The sequence below is a fragment of the Dendropsophus ebraccatus genome, chromosome 7 (genome assembly GCF_027789765.1).
Source record: "Dendropsophus ebraccatus isolate aDenEbr1 chromosome 7, aDenEbr1.pat, whole genome shotgun sequence".
In the NCBI taxonomy this organism is placed as follows: Eukaryota; Metazoa; Chordata; class Amphibia; order Anura; family Hylidae; genus Dendropsophus; species Dendropsophus ebraccatus.
The window spans coordinates 102658163-102675561 of NC_091460.1; the positions used below are offsets into that span (position 1 = coordinate 102658163).

The 17399-nt window shown below is 40.6% G+C and overlaps 2 protein-coding genes across 2 annotated transcripts in view; one reads left to right on the forward strand and one right to left on the reverse strand.

Annotated features, from left to right (window-relative positions):
- Window positions 1–361: 361 nt before the first annotated feature.
- Window positions 362–17399, reverse strand: part of LOC138797627 (rod cGMP-specific 3',5'-cyclic phosphodiesterase subunit beta-like) — a 53512-nt gene continuing 36474 nt past the window's right edge. Inside the window, exons 14-22 of the mRNA XM_069978028.1 lie at window positions 16557–16666; window positions 15190–15277; window positions 13751–13851; window positions 10679–10786; window positions 7803–7866; window positions 6953–7027; window positions 4599–4682; window positions 2747–2903; window positions 362–1045 (exon numbers count right to left, since the gene is read on the reverse strand). Coding sequence (XP_069834129.1) covers window positions 981–1045; window positions 2747–2903; window positions 4599–4682; window positions 6953–7027; window positions 7803–7866; window positions 10679–10786; window positions 13751–13851; window positions 15190–15277; window positions 16557–16666 — 852 coding nt within the window. The 3' untranslated portion in view covers window positions 362–980. The remainder of the gene's footprint in view (window positions 1046–2746; window positions 2904–4598; window positions 4683–6952; window positions 7028–7802; window positions 7867–10678; window positions 10787–13750; window positions 13852–15189; window positions 15278–16556; window positions 16667–17399) is intronic.
- The window catches only part of LOC138797632 (purpurin-like), a 62712-nt gene continuing 50685 nt past the window's right edge, over window positions 5373–17399 (forward strand). The window contains exon 1 of the mRNA XM_069978040.1: window positions 5373–5426. The gene's annotated coding sequence lies outside the window, so the exon portion shown is untranslated. The remainder of the gene's footprint in view (window positions 5427–17399) is intronic.

The window sequence follows — 17399 nt, forward strand, 5'->3', positions numbered from 1 at the left end:
TAGTACTGTTCTCTAGTCTAGTCTGATCCTGGGGTCTGCCTTCCTCCTGGGACTGGTATTATGGTTAAAATCAAGATTTATTCCAGCACCTCATCGAGGCAGGGAGTCAATGGGGCAGATCGAGAGCATCTGTGCCTTAGGTCTGCAGTGCCTCACTCCCAGCTCTCTTCTTTATTGGCACGCCCCTGGGCTGGATAGAGACAGGGAGAAAGGCGCTGCAGGCCTAGGGCAGGGATGCTCTAGGCCCCGCCCCATTGACCCTCCCCCCTAACCTTGCTAAGCTGCTGGAATAAAACTTGCTTTTAACCATAATACTGGCCCCAGGAGGGAGGCCAACCCTAGGACCAGACATGGCATTCTGATGACTAGAGAAATGTACCAGCGGTTTGGAATGGATGGCAGCGGGTACAGATTCACTTTAAATTTCAAGTACCGTGGATGGTGCGTCCTCCTTTATTGTTATGTAAGGAGTTCTTGGGAGTTACAAGAGTAAATGTAGCATCAGCCACTACCAAATAAACAATGGGATCTAGAAAGTTGGGAAATATAAAATATATTCACCTACATAATTTTCTTCATGCTTGAGATGTGTCTATTGATCTTCTGTATGTGTATATTGATCTATTACTTTATTATGTAGTGATCTATGAACTATTCCTTGTTTGATTGGGTGGGGTCAACATCATTCAGGGGAAATAGGATTTACATAGACCTTGTTTGTGGTCATTTCTATCCTTTTAGTTAACAGAATTATACCTTACAAACCTCCACACCAAGGTCGCAATCTGCATTTTGATGAACAATGTGAACTGGACCTGTCAGTGTTCCGTCCATGACAACAACTATAGCTGATCTTGTTGCATACGATATCATTAAGAAATTCAATTTTAAAATCAGACAACCATAAAACATAATGTATGAAACTGTTCCTTTGGTATTTCTCTCCAAATGGGGTTACAAATAGCTCTATCTGCTGAAAGTTATATGATTGAACACGTTGAAGATTTGCCATTACCACCCCCTCCTCCAGCTCCATCAGCAGCAGCTATAGGGAAAAAGACAGAACGCAAGACTTAGATGTAGGCTTCAGAAATGTTATCCTACGGCTACGTTTTTACACATCACCTGCCAAAATACAGTTTTAGATTAAAGAAGCACTGTAAGATAGCAAGCAGTTTTACAATATACTCTATTTTTTAAGTTTTCTATGTTTAAATAAATGTTATACATATGGCCACTAGGTTTCTCCCTTTACTGTGGATGTGTAAAGCTGCTGCGTGTTCACATTCAGTAGCAGAGAATCATGGGGGTCCTTGCATTGTATGGTCAGCTCTCCTGTCTTATAGCACCAAAACCTCTGTAAGCATACAATTACATTATACTGAATGATTTGTTGCATAACAGAGCATTGTCTCCTGGTAAGCTGCAGAGCTGATAATATCATTGGTAAAAGTTAATAGTATAATTAATTGCTCTAATTTGATATACAGCCCGCATGATGAACAGGTGTCTTGTGTGAGCAGACAAAGGACTGCGACTTACTGTGTTTGGTCTCTTTATTTGAATAGAGCAAAAACCAAATTTCAGCATGGAGGGAGCATGGACCGCAGTTTGGTCATATGTAAAACACTGATTTAAAGTGTCACTGTCATCATAGAAAACTTTGACATATAATGGAGACATATCAAAAGTTTTGATCTGTCCAGGTCCCATACTGATTAGGAGAACGACGGGGACAGGACCGCGCTGCAGCACAATCTTCTCCTGGTTCTGTGTCACGTGATCAGTCATGCTCCATAGACTTACATTATGAGCCCGACTGATCATGTGACACGGAGCTGGGAAAGGACCGCTAGTTCTCCCAATCGGTACAGGTCTGAACACACTGGGGGAGATTTATCAAAGGGTGTAAAATTTAGACTGGTGCAAACTGCCCACAGCAACCAATCACAGCTCAGCTTCCAGCTCTGCTAACATGATAGAGGAGCTGTGATTGGTTGCTGGGCCCAGTTTGCACCAGTCTAAATTTTACACCGTTTGATAAATCTCCCCCACAGACTCGGACCAATCAAAACTTTTGACATGTCAGTATGAGATGTCAAAAGTTTTCTATGATGACAGTGACACTTTTAACATATAAAACTTTAAAAAAAAGTATATTGCAAAACCGCTTGTGATCACAACCCCTATTGATTTCTTTAACAAAAAAAAAACAATTAGCACTTTAAGATGTCCCCAGCTTTCTACCACACATTACTTTCTGAATGATAGTCCAGGCTGGGACATATAGGTCATGCACCACCTTACAAAAGAATATGCTGTGTCAGCTCAGGCAGACAGGGACAGCTGACTGAAAATACATTGATTAAATAACTAAAGTCACTTTGGCAAAAGAGGATTTGGAAGATTATGGATTAAGGTTAATATCATTAAATATATTGTGTGGGAGCGGGAAACCAAAGTAAGAGGTAATACCGATACAATACTGAGGTTAAGTAAAATTATTGTTATCTTAGCAGGGACATCGAATAGCTATAACCGGAACAAAATCCAGAGTAAAGCGCTGACAGTCTCTACAAAAACAACAAAAACATTTCCATTATCATGGGCAATATTAAAGTTTGGAGAATCAATGGAAGTGATTCAGCTTTCAGTAGATGTGTCCATTTGTGTACAGACTGCGCTATCAGACAGGAATGTTCCCAAAATCTTATGGAAAACAATTTACTAAACAGATTTATCCAACCTTTCCTCGCAGCAAGTTCATCTTCCTTCTTCTTCTTTTCATCTTCAATCACCTTCATTTTGGCCTCATACTCATCAGCCAGAGCCTTCCATTCCTTTCTGTTATTCATCAGACCATCCAACATCGGCTGAATTTCCTCATGGAAGCGAGAAAACTCCTACACGGGATGTAATGATTGTTAATATTTAGGAAGAATGTCATATTGAATTGCTACTTAAAGGGAATGTGTAATCAGAAAACGATTTATTGCTTGAATAGTGTATTTATTTTATACAAGTTCATGTTTATACATGTTCTAAGAATTTGTGGTGAAGTTTCTTCTATTTTTCCATTTTTCAACCTATATTATAAAATATTCCTGAGATCTTGCAGTTTTCATTCTTACCAGTGGGGCTAAAACTAAGCTGAGACTTCCTGTTCTGTCTGTCTGTAGTGATAAGAGGAGGCTGCTGTAAAGTGATCTTTACAGCATTGCAGCGATATATGACTCCCTGTGGAATGACTTCTTGCAGAGCATGTTTAATGATGTTTCACATTCGTCTGTCTATTGTCGTCTATGTCCATAAGACAGATTGGAATAAAAGAACAAGTTTTATTGTCTGACTCTAATCAGTAAAAGATAATTTAGGTGACACATACCCTTTAAACATATTTTTAAAGAATTTTTATTTTTTTTTACCTATAGTTTTTAATAATAATCCTGAATTTAGCAGTTTACATTTTGGCCGCTAGGTTTAAAACTATTGTGAAATAACACTGCAGAGACACCATCACATGTCTCGACGTCAGTGAACTAGCCAGACCTTCCCTCCGGGAAGGAACAACCAAGCCAAAGGCGTTCTCCAGTCAAGGAAACCACCTCCGCAAGGTATCCACCCACAGACAGCTGTTTCGGGATGGATACCTGCTGTCTGTGGATGGATACCTTGCTGAGGTGGTTTCCTTGACTGGAGAACGCCTTTGGCTTGGTTGTTCCTTCCCGGAGGGAAGGTCTGGCTAGTTCGCTGACGTCGAGACATGTGATGGTGTCTCTGCAGTGTTCCTTTGCATATTTGATTTCCCTGGGGGCAATGTTCTAGAATACACTGACGTTGAGACACGTGATGGTGTCTCTGCGGTGTTTTGGTTGATCTCCCTGAGGTCAACTAGCGTCCTTTTACATAAAACTATTGTGAGACTTCCTGTTTTGTACAGATCCATTCCCATCAGTGTCCAGCTGTGTCCAGTTTATCGACACAGACAGGAGTTAAGTGATAGGTGACTTCAGCATATAGATCACACAGGTACACACAATGGGGGAGATTTATTAAAAGAAAGGTCCGGCAAATTTTTTTTTTTAAGTGTTGTATTGCCCCCCAAAAGTTATACAAATCACCAAATACACTTATTACGGGAAATGTACATAAAGTGCTTTTTTTACCTGCACTTATTACTGCATTAAGGGATCAAGCTGGGTCGGGTCGTGACATCACCATTTTATCCAAGAAGTGAAGCCTTGATGCAGTAGTAAGTGCAGAGAAAAAAGCACTTTATAAGCATTTCCCCATTATAAGTGTATATTGGTAATTTGTACCTTTTGGGGGGCAATACAATAATTGAATAAAAATTTTCACCGGACTTCTCCTTTAAGACCGGTATACTCGTATCTGGAGGCATCTCACGTTTTCGGGGTTTTGCTGGCTGGGACTCGGGAAACACAAATATGCTTGGGTGCTGTTAGAAGCTTTATTACCAATGTTTATTAGCTTTATAGCGAATTTGATGCTGATCGGTTCCCTTTGAAGGCAGGCAAATATGTAGAAGATATGACCTTCATTCAGATATATGTTCCTCTTATATATTAATGACTTACTTTATATACAAACGTGCAGACAAAGTCAATGAAACCGCACTGGAGCTTTGGTAGTTCTGCAGATTTATTTCTATCCATCATTGGCTGTAATTGGAATAAGACATTATATATTAGAAAATAATCAGACATTATTGGGATATTATTAGAAATAATTACTTGTCAGTGAAATTCTCCTCCCAAATGCATGCTAATTCTCTATTATAAACTAAGCACCGTAGCATTTTAATTTATCCTGAAGTGTATCCCATACAAGCTAAGGGACATTAAGTAGGGCTATTGGACGCTAGTTATATATGATTGTCTTGCGCTTTTTAACAACCCGATCGTGTTTGGCATCTAAATGATGTCCATGTAATTTTCAGTGTAGGTTTAAAGCTATGAAGCTTTACCCTCACCCACTGTATAGTTTCTATTTGCTAACACAGACATAATAAAACCCCTCCAAAAGACCACGTTTTTGAGAAGAAGACCACCTCTTTATTCAGATCCATCATTTTGGGTGGTCTTTTCAAAGAGGTTTTACTGTACTTACATCTTTTGGAAGCTAGTACTTGTTTTACCACATACATTGTTTGTTTCCATGTTGTTTATGTCCATAAAATATAGACAAATAACTTAGTTTACATATTTTGTGACCCAAAGTAAAATTTTTTGATAAATAGGTTAAAGGAGGTTAACATTTAAAAAAAAAGACAGAAACACAAAGCTGATCTGTGATTGGCTGCTGTGGGCAGCAGGCTCCTGTGTATATCCTGTGGTGATTATTAATGGAGCAGGCGGGTCCTCCTGACCAAAGATTACTACCAGCAAGGGACCAGCGCCAAGGAGGTAGGCAAGACACACACCTTCCTCCTCGGCGTCCCGGACACCATAGGGGACTATCAGCAGGTTAGATTTGTCTAACCTGCTGATAGTTCCCCTTTAATGAATACACCCTATGGCCACATGATTTTCCAGGTTAGCTGCAAAACAGTATTAGGGTGCCTTCACACCTACCGGATCCACAGCGGATCTCACTTCTGCGGATTCGCAGCGAGTCCGCAGAAGTGAGATGTGCTGCGGATCCGGTAGGTGTGAAGGCACCCTTAGGCTGGGTTCACACTGAGTTTTTGCAGTCCGTTTTATCATTCGTTTTTGAAAAAAACATATAAAAAACGGATTGCAAAAACGAATGCATTTGTGTGCATCCATTTTGATCCGTTTTTCCATTGACTTCCATTATTAAAAAAATGGATCAAAACGGATCCGTTTTTTTTTACGGACACAAAAACGTTGCTGACACTATTTTTTTTTGTCCGTTTTAAAAAACTGATCAGTTAAATGTATGCTAAAAACACAGTGTGAACCCAGCCTCACCATTTCAGTGTAGTTAAGTTTTATCCATCCCTTTATTAGCTCCATCCTGGTCCTGCCCTAGAATACTGTATGTGACAGACTGTCAAGCTTCATGTCACTTATAGTCGCTTATGTGTGCAGGGGAAAACAAAAGGGGAGATTTATCAAACATGGTGTAAAGTGAAACTGGCTCAGTTGCCCCTAGCAACCATTCAGATTCCACCTTCCATTTTCTAAAGAGTCTATGAGGAATGAAAGGTGGAATCTGATTGGTTGCTAGGGGCAACTGAGCCAGTTTCACTTTACACCATGTTTGATAAATTTCCCTCTTTATTTATTCCAAAGAGAATCACATCCATACTTCATTAAATTCAATAGAATCAATAGAATGAATAGAATAAGTGACATCCTTTGCATACATAACCTGCTGTAGATCTCAGTGGTTCTGGGCAATGTTTACATGATCCAGGATAGGATCAGGACGGAGCCAATAACCAGCTAATAAAGGCATTGGGGGCATAAATGCATCATCCTTTTCTGACTCCTAGAACTTTTCCTACTATGATGCTGTGTGAGGACTCCTTTTCTGGGAGGCAAGGTGACTGAACATAGCAATTCTGGCAATAGGTATTAGTGTATTCATCATCATTAGTGTAATCACATCATATGGAACTGGTCAGAGAAGGGAAGGGATAACCACTGTTAATATTAGCTACTAGATGCCACAGTCTCTATTGAATGCAGCATCTAGGAGGATAAATGGCTGGGATTGGAGTTATCGTGGATCCTGACCACTGATGTATATTCAGCTACAGTTTTGTATGGAGTATGCTCATCTTCTGAACAGACTTCATACTCACTTCCCAAGGCTACACGTCACATACATGACATCAAACTTCCGGAAGGGGTTACAGGGGGTGCTGTCAATTTATAGATTGGTAATAACTATTTTATATTATAGGTGCCTGTAGCAGGTTCTATCTGATAATAATAATTCTTCATAAAATGCATTCACTCACAATAGGCTGCTGCTGAAGTACAGTTCTCTCCAAGTCACCTTGTTCCCAGAATTCAGCAGCAACTAAAAGAGCAACCTGTTAATAAAACAATGACCGTAATGACAATAAGTATTCTAGTGAACTAGAATTATATCAGCATTTCTATAAATACAAATACAGAATGCCCTGTTGACCAGCACTGCTTACCTGTTTGCCGCAGTTCTTTTTTTTTTTTTTTTTTTTTTGGGGGGGGGGGGGGTCTTACTTTTGTACTTCCTGATTTCCCAAATACATTGTCTTCCCTCTGCTCTCCTTCACAGTCCTACCACCCTGCCTATCCCCCTGCCATGTCTCTACTGTCAGTTCAGTGAGGTTGCAGCACCTGATGCATACAGTCCTATTATTTCTGCAGCTCATATACATATATATATATATATATATATATATATATACTCTTAGACACCCTTCTGCATTTCAGGCCAATTCTATACTTCTATACTGTTTTCGTCTACTTGTTATTACCAATTGAAATAAATAAAATAAATAAACTTTCTTCTTTGTGACTGATTAATCCTATTTTACCACTATAATCAGTGTAGGCATAATGAACTCCCGGCACATACTCTGAATATAGCCATAGGCTCCAGTTCAACTAGCGAAGCCTAAAAGATTATCCTGTATTTGTGAGCATGCCTTTTTATTTCTGCTGTGTGGGAAAGCTTTTTTATATAGTAAGGCAATGTAAAGTACAGTGGCATATGTCAGAGGTATACATCCGCTAATACTCCTGATGTACTGTATACCTCCAGCTTATGGATGTTAGCCTAAAAAACAATGTAACATATACAATATAAAATTATAGATATCTCACCTTGCTCTGGACCTCCCAAGGTTTTGTAATAGCAGATAAATCACATGCTGTCATCATCATAGCCCTACAGCAAAAACATAATGGTAGTTATCCATTGCACTGTAGTTATACTTAATAATAATTACATTTTTAGGAGTAGTGCCTAATAAAGATTGACAGCTGATCTTCTCTGCAAGGGTGCTGCTAGCAGTAGGCATCTGGGATGGGTCTTTAGCCCGGTGCCACAGTTCTCCCACTGACTGACAATCCTGACCTCTAGAAACAGATGCAGTCCAGTAGAATGACAAGTTCAGGGGGCCCACTTTAACTGTACAAAGAAACACCTCCTCTCCATATAGGGGAGTTGCGGGGCGCAGGTCCAAAGAAGGTACAATGTCAGGAAAAAAATTGTTTATTAAAAATTCCCATAAAAATAGCTAAAAAGCGACACAACGCGATTCTAAACTGGACTGGCTTCTTTCTCAAGTGTCAAAATGAAACCAGTTCGGTTTAGAAATGCGTTGTGTCGCTTTTTAGCTATTTTTATGGGAATTTTTAATAAACTATTTTTTTCCTGACATTGTTCCTTCTTTGGACCTGCGCCCCGCAACTCCCCTACACGAAGAGGAGGTGTTTCTTTGTATCGTATATGATCCTGTTTGGATCTACCCGGGAGAGGCTGCGGTTCTGATACAAGCCATTCTGAGTGTTGTGCCTCCCTTTGCACAACCTACACAGGTGATGTGCTCACACCTATTCTACCAGCTGACCTGTGCTATGGAGCGCTGTTCCATTTCTTTGTTTCACTTTAACTGTAAGCACTTCTGATGAGTGCTTATAGTTAAATGCAGACCTCTTATTCACATATGTAAGAAGCCATTAGCTGTCCAACCAAAGAACAACTCTTGTGGCCGCCAGCAATGTTATGTCTGTGGTCACAAGATGCCACTTTCTTCCCCAGTGCACCGGCGCTTGAGTGACGTCAAACAATGGATTTCATATACAGTAGAACAGTATGCAGTAATAACCTAAGCCTATTCTAGTGGAGACTGCAGGTGGTCAGCATGTTGTGTATTACATTTACAAACGAATCTCAATAAATTTAAAGATCATCAAAAAGTTTTTGAGTAATTCAATTTAAAAGGTGAAACCCCTATATTATATAGAGTCATTGCAAACAGTGAACTTTTTCTAGTGTTTTTTTCTGTTAATATTTTGTAACACAGAAATGTTGGCCAAATTAAAAGTATGAAAAGTACAGTAAATTCACTAAATACTTAGTCAGGGCTCCTTTTGCATGAATGACAGCATCACTGCTGCGTAGCATGGAGGTGTTCAGCCTGTGGCACTAGAGAGGTGTTATGGAAGCCCAGGTTGCTTTGATAGCGGCCTTCAGCTCATCTGCATTGTTGGGTCTGGTGTCTCTCATCTTCCTCTTGACATTACCCCATAGATTCTCTATGGAGTTATGGTCAGGTGAGTTTGCTGGCACAATGATACTGTGGTTATTAAACCAGGTATTGGTACTTTTGGCAGTGGTACTTTTTTCTATCTCCAAAAATCTTTTCAGCAGAGGGAAGCATGTAGTGCTCTAATATTTCCTGGTGGATGGCTGCGCTGACTTTGGTCTTGATTCTTGATAAAACACAGTGGACCTACACCAGCAGATGACATGGCTCCCAAACCATCACTGTGGAAACGTCTCACTAGATCTCAAGCAGCTTGGATTGCGTACAGCCTCTCCACTCTTTCTCCAGACCCTGGGACCTCCATTTCCAAAAGAAATGCAAAATTTACTTTCATCTGAAAACACTTTTGACCACTAAGCGACAGTCCAGTTCTTTTACTCCTTGGTCCAGGTAAGAGGTTTCTGGCGTTGTCTATTGGTCATGAGTGGCTTGACACATGGAGTGTGACACTTGTAGCCCATGTCCTGCAGACGTCTGTATGTGATGGTTCTTGAAGCACTGACTCCAGCAGCAGTCCACTCCTTGTGAATCTACCCCAAATTTTTGAATGGCCTTTTCTTAACAATCCTATCAAGGCTGCGGTTATCCCGGTTACTTGTGAATCCTTTTATTCCACACTTTTTCTTTCAACTCCACTGTCTTATAATATGCTTTGATACAACACTGTAAACAGCCAGCTTCTTTAGCAATGACCTTTTGGGGCTTAATCCCCTTGTGGAGTGTGTCAATTACTGCCTTCTGGAATCTGTCAGGTCAGCAGTCTTCCCAGTAATTGTGTTGCCAACTGAGCCAGACTAAGGGTTCATTTACACAGAGAGATCTATCTGACAGATCTTTAAAGCCAAAGCCAGGAACAGACTATAAACAGAGAACAGGTCATAAAGAAAAGACTGCGATTTCCCCTCTTTTCAAATCCATTCCTGGCTATGGCTTAAAAAATCTGTCAGATAAATCTCTCTGCGTAAACACACCATAAGGCTCCTTTTTAAACTCTTAGCAAGCCTTTGCAGGTGTTTTGGGTTAATTTTATTTCATTTTCAGAGATAATGACTTTAGAGTTTTCCTTGGCTGTAAGACGTAATCATCAACATTAACAGAAATTAACACTAGAAAAAGTTCACTCTGTGACTGTAATATAATATAAGGGTTGCAATTCTGAATTGAATTACTGAAAAAAACCCTTTTTAATGATATTCTAATTTACTAAGATGCGCATCTACTGTATGCAGGGAGCGCAAGCAATGAATTAAAATGATTAAGCTTGAACCTCTAAATAGATAAAAGAGAAGAAGTGAGCAGTAATATGTCCAGAGATTTTACAGGCTTCACCCTGTGCTCCTTTTTATTCCTTACAATTACATTAATTTAGGTTAGAAGTTAAACCGTTTCAAGCTATTTCTCATAAAATAAAATTTATAGCATACATACATAATGATTTCTTTTCTGGTTGTTTCAAGTGATAAGTATTCAATCCACTTCTGTTGGTCATCATAGGTCTTTGACTGATCAACAATTTTCTGAAACATTGTTCTCTTCCTGTAGGGGGGAAACATATTTGTCTAGAATATGCATTTTATTCAATAGCATCACTTAAAGGGAACCTGTCACTGAGGACGCGGGCACAGAGCCAGCCCGACCCCTCGGTGCAGCCCCCGGATACTTACCCTTCACGGCGAGTCCCGCTCCTGGAGCCGGTCCTGGGACAAAGATATCAGCGCCTGAGGCCGTGAGTGTGCTGTATGCAAATTACCTGAGATGAGTGCGATGCCCATAGAGAATGACTGGAGCTGTCATTCTCTTTGGGCATTGGACTCATCTCTGCAGCACGCACGGACTGTGAGGACTGTGCAAGAGTCTTATTAGATGAAGCAATGTTTACCAACTGAACAACTGGGAACAACCTGAAATCGTTCACCATAACACACAAAAAGGTAGTGGTTCGTTATGATCGTATCTACGATCGTGTCCTCTTTCTGATCCCAGAATGATGAGTATTTAGCAAACATTTAAAGATCAGCAAATGATTAAAGATGATTTTATGGTCAGCTTAAAAGATGCGATCAACAACACATGAACATTTTTTTGATCGTTGCCTGCATATACACAAAACAATTATCGTTTAAATTAGAATGGTAGAGTGATATATTGCGCAATAAACCTCCAGTGTAATAGGGCCCTAAGTCCTATGATGACTGGGGGCATTATGTAAAGTCTAGGTGGGATTGAGAAAAAAACTACCTCTGTGGCATGTATAGCGGTCCAAGTGTTTCTTTGCCTGGTAAAGGCCTTAATACACTGGCTGATAATCTGTTAAATCAGGCAGATACTTCCCTGTGTAATAAGGCTCACTGATTGGCTGATGGGTAACAATGACTTGTCAAAGTATAATTATCTAACAGGGGATTTACAGCCGATGGCTGATTAAACCAGAGAGCCATGCAAGCAACCTAGCGATAACTAATGCGGCCTGCAGCTGTGTAATATAACCTTTAGCCAGTGCAATTGGCACACATAGTTGGACTAGCCAGTGGTGAGGTTAAAAAAACTTTTCTTAAAAGGGGTTATCTAGGAAAATGTTTCTTTTATATATATACTGTATGCCTAGGTTGCTTGAGCAATAAAAAAAGCTTGTATGTATCTCCCTCACAGTCTCTGTCATCCCGGTGCCTGGCTGCAGGGCCTGCGTCAGCACAGGGCTTACTTAGGCAAGTGTCGGGTCACCAGCACCTCCAGGAGCCCAAAGAGAGAGAGCAGAGAGGAAAAGGGAGAAGACTGAGCTGCAAGTGCTGTGTGTATATGTGTGTGTGTCAGTCAGTCAGTAAGTGTGTTCGTCAGTCAGTAATGTGTGTGTCAGTCAGTAATGTGTGTCAGTCAGTCAATGTGCCAGTCAGTCAATGTGCCAGTTAGTCAATGTGTGTCAGTAATGTGTGTTTGTGTTTGTTAATGGTGTCTCAAGTGATTGTGCATAGTCGATGGATGGATGAGGGGCCCGCTGAGGCTCTGTCGCCCAAGGGCCCACAAAAACCCGGAGCCGGCCCTGCCTGGCTGTGTTGCACCTACTTACTAGTACTGGGGTTGGCAAGAGACATTACTGCTCAGCCACAACTGACAGTGGTTTATTGAGTGGTAATGTCTCGTACCAACCAATGCACAAGAAGTGTGGCTCAACAAAGATCGGATGCTAGGAAAATGGAGGCTTCAGAGGAGTGAAGGAGACAAGTAAAAGCTTTCTTACATCACGCAGTCTGGGCATATTTACGTAAAAAAAAAAAAACTAAACCCTTTTTCACAGACAATTACTTTAATGTGATATTGTCACACCCCCTCCCCCCCTTACTCCACATCATCCACAAGCTTAGAGGCTGCACATTCTATATATACCTGTATAACACATGTCTGTGTCTTCTTTGTACTCTAAAATCGCTTTGTTTTATTGGTGGACAGTGTCACCTAGGCGGGGCTTCATGACAGTTCTCCCCAGCAAGTATATGGGGCCCAACTGCAGTGAAGCTCCGCCTAGTTGACACTGTTAACCGATAATAATATAATGTTTCTTATATTCGCTTTAACTATTAATCTATGCAGTGTCTTTTAAAACGACAGTGCCAGTTTAAAGGGGAGGTCTGATGTCAGACATTTTCTTCAGAAGAGCCAGGGAGGTAGGAGCATGTTGTTATGTTAAAGTTAGATCCCGTCCTCAATTGCCCCAACGGATTCACTAAGAGGCGCACGCCTCTTAGTGAAACTGGCCTGACCTGCGCCTGCTGTACGGCAGGAGCAGAAATCCACACCTGCTCCCGAGCAGACGTAAATCATGGTAAATCTGGTGCAGGAGGAGGCTATGCTGCTTTTATAAATGTGCCCCAAAGTTTTTAAGTTTTCAAGAACATTTTATATTTTTGGAAACATTTTCAGCAAGTTGAATGATTTTTAGGGGTCTATACACCTTTAGGCTATGTTCACACTACGTAAAACTACGGCCATAGTTCTCGCCGCAAAACTACGGCCGTAGTTTTGCGGGGTGGAACATAACCCTACTTTCAATGGGACCCCGGCCGGAGCGTACACACATCCTATACGCTCCGGCCGGGATCTGTGCGGCGCCGCAAATAACTGACATGTCAGTTTTCTGCGGCCGGAATTCAGTGAATTCCGGCCGTGGAAAGACCTGTCAGTTCACACAGTAAAGCGAGCGGCTACGGCAGCTTGCTTCACTGTGCGCTATGGGAAGCTCTGATGCGGGCACGCGCTGATGCGCCCGCATCAGAGCTCCGCGGCCGAAAGATCATGATCCGGCCAGAGACCGGCCGTTCCGTGACCCTACCGGGGTCACGGAGCGGCCGGTCTCTTACGTAGTGTGAACATAGCCTTAATGTACAGTATAGATAGAACCTGCTAATCATAAGTCATTATGTTAAACAAGTAGCTACAAAGCAAAATGTAACTTATGCACCATAAAAAACACCATTGGTACTTTGATGACTGCTTTCATCTACTTACTTGAAATAAAGAGCCAGATCTGTAGCTATGATTGCAATATCCATCAAGTGAATGACAACTTCGTGCTGTCTTCTGTTAAGATTCTGGTAAATGTTCATGGACTGCCACAAAGATAAAATAGGTTATATAACAGAACTATATATAAATACTGTACATATATATATATATAATGTGCACAAGAGTTTGACTAAACTAAATATTGTTTGAAGCTGAAGTAATTTAATATCACACAGGAAGACTATAACTTTTTATTGTTTTCAGTCATAACTCAAAGGGAATGTACCATTATGTACATCTCTTTTTTTAATAACACTAGCTGTTTGGCGACGTCCACAGGAATCCGGTGGTGTGGTCCTTTTTTTTTAAACACTTTAAACACACGTTAGAATCAATGGAGCCAGAGGGGAGGGAATATTGTCACATTGGGGGGGGAGGAGGCGGGCCTTACTATGGGGGACATTTACTAAAATGCACCCCTGGCATACGCCAAAGAAAAGGGGCAGATTTGCCCCATTTCTCCATGGCATATGCCAGCCGGGGTGTCAAGTCGCGAAGAGGTGTGGGAGAAGGCCAGATTTATTAAGCTTTATGCCTAAAAAAGAGGAATAAACCAGGCAAAAGTCTACACCTGACAATTCTGTTATATTGATTGATGTTCTGCTGCGAGTTGCAACCACTGAACCATTTGTGGCAGCGGGGGTTAAAATTGTGGGCATGGGATCTCTGTGGAGACAGTGACCCCCAACTGTACTTTAGAACAAAAAAGGGGTGCTTGGATAAAAACATTTCTCTTTCATATCAACTGGTGTCAGAAAGTTGTGTAGTTTGGTAATTTACTTTATCAGTACTTAACTTACCAGTACTTATCAGCTGCTGTATGTCCTGCAGGAAGTGGTATATTCTTTCCAGTCTGACACAGTGCTCTCTGCTGCCACCTCTGTCCATGTCAGGGACAGTCCAGAGAAGGAGAGGTATTCTATGGGTATTTTCTACTGCTTTGGACAGTTCTTGTCACGTACAAAGGTGGCAGCAGGGAGCACTGTGTCAAATAGAATAGAAAATATACCACTTCCTGCAGGATATACAGCAGCTGATAAGTACTGGAAGGCTTGAGATTTTTAAATGGAAGTAAATAAAAGATCTATATAACTTTCTGACCCCAGTTGATTTGGAAAAAAACTTTTTTGCTGAAGTCCTCCTTAAAAGTTCAGAAAGTGCTAGTAACACATTGCATAAACATGGAATTTGCAGAATTTTTAATTTCTAGTACATTTCATAAGATGAAAAATGCCATTAAATAGTGACGTGACTATACAAAAAAGTTATGACTGGAAAATGTAAATGCAAAAACAGGGCTAAAGGGTAAACACTGAGACCACCACTATACAAGCTAATGTGCACACTATCATAAGGACAATAATAATGTAGGGTCTTATCACCTCATCTGCCAGTAGGAACTTTCCAAACTCTAAGTGATGTCTTTCCAAAATAGAGGATCCGTGTAATTTAGCTAAAGGATGCTGAGATCTGAGGAGAAAATAATACAGTATTTAATAAAACAACCAACTACATTTAAGTGCTAACCCTCTGTACTAAATTTCCTATTTTGGACACAATTTGGTAAATACTAAAATTAGAAAATTTACTGGGAACTGTTTATATATAGTATGCTAGGGTGCATGGATTAGAACACACTGGGGTATCATTTTGAAAAACTATCCTTATTGCCCACATCAGCTAATCACAATAAAGGAATGGAAACCATCAGCATGTTGGTGCATACTGCTATGTCCCTGTAACACCTTACTCCACGTTTTCTACATTTCTTTTCCTTTTCTACATTTACATTTATTTATGCATCTTCAGGTACGCATAAGCAGGCCGGTCTTTTTCACCCATGTGCAGGTCATCTACCCATCTCCTTGCAGGTGCTGGTACTACAAATGCGGGAAAAAGACCGCCATGCCTATGCATAAGTAGGTGTAAATGTAGGAGGCATTTTTTTTTTTTTTTAGAAAAAAATATAAAAATTAGGCTATGCTCAAAACTACATTGCAACAACGGCCGTGATTATTATGAAAATATACACTACCTTGACATCTATGGGATCCCGGCGAGAGCGTATACTCATAGTAGATGCTCCATCAGGGATCCCTGGCGGCGCCACAAACAACTGACATGTCAGTTATTCTGTTCCAGTCAGTGCACACTATGGAGCGAGTGCCTCCGGCCGCCTGCTCCATAGTGTGCAGTGGGGAGTTCTGATGCAGGCACGCACGGATGCGCCCGCATCAGAACTCTGCAGTCCTAAAGATCACCCGGCAGGCCGGGATGATCTTTTCAGAGACCGGCCGTTCCGTGACACTTACAGGTCACGGAACGGCCGGTCTCATACATAATGTGAACATAGCCTGACAAAATGCTAAAAGACAATGATCAGTTTACATTGTGCATGTCGGCTGATTGTTGCCTTAACAACATGTCCTATTACAGTAAACGATTATCGGTCAGAACGTCCGGTCAAACAGCATGATCCACTGTTAAAATCTGTCTAGTCCAAGTTCAAATGATCCAAGAACTAGAAAGTTTTTATTTGTCTGTGTCCAATATAGTTACAGCTGAGGCAATATGTCAATCATTTGACACCCAACATATGTATATTAGTACGAATGCTCCCTATTAGCCATATCTCCGACAATATTGGCATGCCAAAGGCAAGTAGAGATTAATCAACAGTAATTCAATAGAATGTTTGATGCATGAAACCTACCAACTGCATGGAGAATAGATAAAATACATGACTTACTTCATCTGGTAGAGATTATTAGTTCCTCTGTGGTCTATATCATGACAGAACCCTGCAGTAACCATGGCCATGGCTTCTAGATCAGTATAATAGCGCTTTAACTTCCCAGTCTATAAACAGGGAAATAAGTCTTAGGTGAGAATGAAACTGCACATTGCTGTTTCTATTTGTACATCTGGATAACCCCTTTAAGACTAACATATTAAATGGGTACTCTGGAGAAATAAACATTTTTTAAATCAACTGGTGTCAGAAAGTTAAATTAATTTGTAATTTACTTATATTTTTAAAAAATCCAGTCTTCCAGTACTTATCTGCTGCTGTATGTTCTGCAGGAAGAGGTGTATTCTTTCCAGTCAATGACAGGAACTGTCCAAAGCAGGAGAGGTTTTCTATGGGGATTTTCTACTGCTCTGGATGGTTCCTGTCATGGACAGAGGTGGCAGCAGAGAGCACTGTGTCAGACTAGAAAAAATACACCACTTCCTGCAGGATATACAGCAGCTGATAAGCACAAGAAGACTGGAATTTTTTTTTTAAGAAGTAAATTACAAATCTATATAACATTCTGATACCAGTTGGTTTGAAAATAAAATTTCTCTTGAGTACTTATTTAAATGCCAAGTATATCTTTCCCTTATTTTTTAAACTTCAAGGTTATGTTCACAGAACATATGGACAACGGCCATTTTTTTCACATTGAAATGTGTTGCTTTGAAGTCAATGCAAACAATGGCCGTTGGTCACACAATTTATTAAACAACAGCCACTGTTGCTACAGCTGTGGAAATAATTCACCTGCCAATTATTTCCAGCCATTCTGCATTGATTTCAATGCTATTT